Source organism: Capsicum annuum, chromosome 12 (genome assembly GCF_002878395.1).
Source record: "Capsicum annuum cultivar UCD-10X-F1 chromosome 12, UCD10Xv1.1, whole genome shotgun sequence".
NCBI classification, from domain to species: Eukaryota; Viridiplantae; Streptophyta; class Magnoliopsida; order Solanales; family Solanaceae; genus Capsicum; species Capsicum annuum.
In genome coordinates, this window is record NC_061122.1 from 29,891,087 (window position 1) to 29,895,831 (window position 4,745).

Genomic DNA, 4,745 nt, shown 5'->3' on the forward strand with positions numbered 1-4,745 from the left:
TGCAGTGATCAACTAGTGTAGCTTCTTTTGAATTGGTGTTCTTAGGTCTTGATATTGGAGGCTGATGATTTCATGAATAACAGGTTTTTGCATTGTGCACCAGATGTCTGTTGGCTCCAGCAAGAATCATCATCTCTCTATTTCTAGTGCATTCCTTTTCATGAACTGCAGAAGGTTGTGGTGCTCGGGGAAGATATTGTTTCGACATTGGACTTGACAGCAGTTGAGATTTTTTTTGTTGTTGAGGGGTGGGAGGCTCTGGTGTATGTGCAGATAGCTCTTTTAGTCTAGGTTTCGTCACTGTGCCCTTTTGGGCTTCTTCTTTTCATTTAGTTTCTTTTTTTAGTCATTACAATGGCAAGACTTGCGCCTGGTTTTCGCTTTCATCCAACTGACGTTGAGCTGATTATGTACTATCTCAAACGGAAGATCATGGGGAAAAAACTTCTTTTTGAAGGCATAACGGAACTCAACATCTACAGAGTCTCCCCTTGGGACCTTCCAGGTATCTGTCTATTTCTTTTATGCTCTGCTCTGGACCTCTAATTGACATTTGGAATTTGTAATTATTAAATTCTAGCATTTAAGCAGTACCTTTTTAGGTGGCTGATGAAGTAGTTTCATTTGTTTCAAGTTGGGAGATGATTTTACTTGTCTTTTTCCAACTTTGTGTAATGTTTGATATCTTCTTCCAGGCAAATGTTGTTATAAAAGTAAAGATCTGGAGTGGTACTTCTTTTGCCCAAGGGAGAGAAAGTATGCTAGCGGAGCCAGAATGAATCGCGCCACTGAAACTGGATACTGGAAAACTACTGGGAAAGATAGACTTGTTACTTATGATGAAAAGATTGTTGGATCAGTTAAAACGCTTGTTTTCCACCTAGGTCATCCCCCGCGAGGGCAGAGAACTGATTGGGTAATTCACGAATTCAAATTTGAAGATAAAGAATCTATTGATGCGGGGTTTTCTCAGGTACTTCTATCCTACCTTGGCTAAATTACTACATAATTCTTGTATCATATCTTATGTTCTTTTTTCTCGTGATAGTAGTGACTAAGCTGATGATAGCTCCTTGCAGTTTTTTTCTCCTCCTTTTTCTGTTTGCACTTGGCTTCCAGTAATGTGATCTAGTTTCTATGTGGGAGTACCTGATTAGTGTTAAGTATCCTACATCGGAAAAGGGATGGTTAATTGGTCTCCTTATATGAACTTGGACAATCCTCCCCTCATGAGCTAGCTTTTGAGGTTGAGTTAAGCCCAATATCCATTCTTTACAATTGGAATGTTCCATATGTGAGAAATTGTGATTAAGACATTGTGCTAAATGGGTCATGTTTTCTTATTCTTGGAATTAATATTTTGGGGATGATATTAAGATGATGAATTCCTTAATGTGTAGTCCCATACTAGGGTTTCGTAATTTTGAATTTTCCTTGGGAGGCTAGATCTTTGATTTTCATTGGATGAAAAGTGTTTACTGAGACAAACTCTCCTACATTGATTTGGCAACTTTAGTTTCTTAAAGATTGCATCTATTTCTCATTGATCCTTCACTTAATGATCTGTCATACAATGTTTATGGCACTGTGCTTGAAGGATAGATTTGGACTAGAAAAAGCAATGAGACGGGTAGGTGGGTCCTTAGTTCAGCATACTAAGTCTTTCTCCTAATGTTTTTGGTACTTTCAGTTTCTTTGTTTCTTGATTATTTCTCAAGTTTCGTCATGTCACATGGTGCCTATGTCTGAATGATAGATTTGGAATTGGGAAAAGCTATGTGACACGGGTGAAAACATCTAGAAAAGCTACTGGATATTGTTCTCTTGTAAGATTGTCCCGACATCCAGCATTTATTTTTATCTTCAGCTTCTTCAACTTATGTTAAGAAAGAAAGGCGGATTATTGCACCCAAGGTTGTGGCATAGTGGTCAGTGAAGTGGGTGGAGAAACCTGATTTTTCTGGTTTTTAGTCCCAGTGGTGATTAATTACCAGGTGTTTTTTCCCATTCTGCCTAATTTTTGATGCACACTTGTGCTGGTGGGATCTTTATGGAATGGTTGAGGTGTGCACATGCAGGATCGGTCACCTTCATTAAATCGGAGATCACTATTTCATGTTCCTCTAATTCTATGGTGTAATTATTAGCCAATCTTAGTTGTATTGTGCTGTTTGTAAAGTTCCAACTATATGGAAGGAAGATATTCCAAATTTGAGTTAAATTTTGGTTCCTAGATTTATTATTGTCTTTATGTTGGGGTGGGTCTTGGTATACTTGTGTCATCTTTCCTTGTATTTTTTAAAATTCTAAAACTTATCATTCATCAATACTTTTTTCTTGTAGGATTCATATGTGCTTTGTAAAGTATTCCAGAAGAGTGGGCCAGGTCCCAAAAATGGTGCACAGTACGGAGCACCTTTTATTGAGGAAGATTGGGATGATGACAAGATTCCTGCTGAACCTTGTCCATTAGATGTTTTTCCGGCTCCACCCGGACGGCCTGATAGTCGGAGCAAATCAGTTGTGACTGGAGTGGTGGACCCAGGAAGCACATCTGACTGGCCTTCAAGTGAACTGAGTCTATCTCCTATTCGGTCTTCTATTCAAAGAAGTCCTTTGGATGAGCCAGATGATGAGGAGTTGCCTGGTGAACCAAAACCGGCCAATGTATCCCCTATCAGTCGGATGCCTTCAGATCAGCTAGATGATGAGGGCGTGCATGGTCAATCGAATCTGTCCAATATTTTTTCTCCTCTGCCTATACTGCCTGAGGGACACTGCATGGTCAAACCTGGTCCAGGTCCATCTAATGATCAGATGTGTACCAATGAGATGCCTCTTGATGAGCAAGATGATGAGATCTTTAGTCTATTAGCCCCTTTCACAGAAGATACTTCCTTGCTCTCTGCTGGCGATGAGACTAAACAGGTGGGTACGCTGTAGCATTTATAAATCCATTGAGATAAGCTTTGACATCCCAGTGCATGTTTGGCATAGAAATTTCATGTTGAAGTTTTTCTTAATACCCTTCTTATTCTACCCTTTTTGCACTAGTGTCTTCTCTCCGTTCTGCTTTAATCAGAGCTTGACTGAGAAAAGTTAAATTAAAGTTGCTTCTTGTTTGTGATTGGCTTGTGACAATATCAAAGCTTGATACTTTTTGGACTATTCTTGGCATGGCTGCTTTTAAATTAAATGACGAGGATAAGTGTCTTCAAAAGGTTCCACTGATAGTCAAACTTGTCCACTATACGGCTCGATCAGAATCTGTTCAGGGAAAAGAAAATTACTTTAATTATGCATGTATAGGGTTCTTGAACTATGTTAGTTTTAGTATTGCTTGTTCTGTTTCTGTTGCTTGCTTTACACTTTCTTAAGATATTATACCATAGCAAATTATACTACATTTATTATATATTTGCAACTTGTTTTATTATACTGTTTATTGATTAAGATTCCTCCTTATGCAGAATCTTGAGAACTTTAACCAAGATGTAAATGCTCCACCTGCTACTTTAACTGATGGGAATGATATATTTGCTGGCCTTGGAGGCATAGAATACTGGGCAGGAGGTGGTCAGCCGGGATCTGATCTCTTTGCAAGTGACGGAGCTGATTATAGTTTTAACCCCATGATTCTGACACAAGATTCTGCTTATATGGAGCTCAATGATCTTGATATCCCTTTAGATCACTCTGCTGACACCATTGGAACTGGACAATTAGTGGCCAGCAACTTCTGTGCGCCATATAACTCCAACATTGGTTTGCAGCAACCCTGTTTTGGAAGCAATTCCATGGGCATAGTTCAAGATTTTGGCGAACATAATCTCCCAATGCTCCCTGAAAGTTACACTCACTCTCAACAAGTGAATCATTCTGACATGGTGAGATCTTGTTCTTCTTCTTGTGTTGAATGGAAATTATCTTTTCTTTCTTTTTCCGTATCTTTACTAATTGGTTTAGTCAATTGCAGGTTTACAATTTTCAGAACGACGCATGCCAGGGTTATAATGCTGCGACTAATTTCAGTGTTAGCTCTTACACGCAACCAGAAGCGAGTAGACTCGATGCCCAAAATCTGGAAAGAGGTAGATCTCATTTTTCTGATGACAATTCTGCTTGGTGCTACAAGCGTTCATGTTAGATCTGTTTGTCTACGCAAATGCAACAACAAAAATGAGATATTGGATATTCTTTGGTGGAAATAGCATATTTATGCAATATCTGGGAATCCACTATAGGATATAAATATTGTGACTGGGTCGTCTGATCATGTAATCTAATATAGCTATGTGGCCTGTCTTGGCCGTTAAGGGTAGGGGAAAAAGCTTCCTTTTCTCTGTATTTTCTGTTTTAGGTGATTTGATCTTTCTTGCAATGTAGACACTGTGCAGCATCTATGACGAGGTTACATAAACCTCTAATTTTTGGTCAGTGGGACTGCAGGTACTCGCTGCAGTCTTTGATGTGTTCTAGTTTGTTTTACACGGTGTCTCATTTTTCTTGTTTGTTTTGTTAACTTGTCTTCAGGGGTGCAGCAAAGAAAGTTTTATTTGAGCGTATTTGCTCTTTGTGATGGTTCCTTCATACTTGTCAAGGCTGAGGTGACTCTTGGGGTTGATGGATGCACTGACGACGCCTTGTCAGTTATACTGGGAGAGCAAAGAAAGTTATATTCGAGCATATTTGCTCTTTGTGCTGGCTCCTTCATACTTGTCAAGGCTGAGGTGACTCTTGGGGTT

At 39.2% G+C, this 4,745-nt stretch overlaps 1 protein-coding gene across 1 annotated transcript; it reads left to right on the forward strand.

Annotated features, from left to right (window-relative positions):
* Positions 1–64: 64 nt before the first annotated feature.
* Positions 65–4,661, forward strand: LOC107850592 (NAC domain-containing protein 82; the record flags this gene model as incomplete). Its single annotated transcript, XM_047400903.1, is given in 6 exon segments — positions 65–505; positions 696–973; positions 2,344–2,928; positions 3,471–3,887; positions 3,977–4,091; positions 4,534–4,661. Coding segments are annotated over 6 exon segments (1,674 nt in total), but the record flags the coding sequence as incomplete, so codon positions are not given.
* Positions 4,662–4,745: the final 84 nt, after the last annotated feature.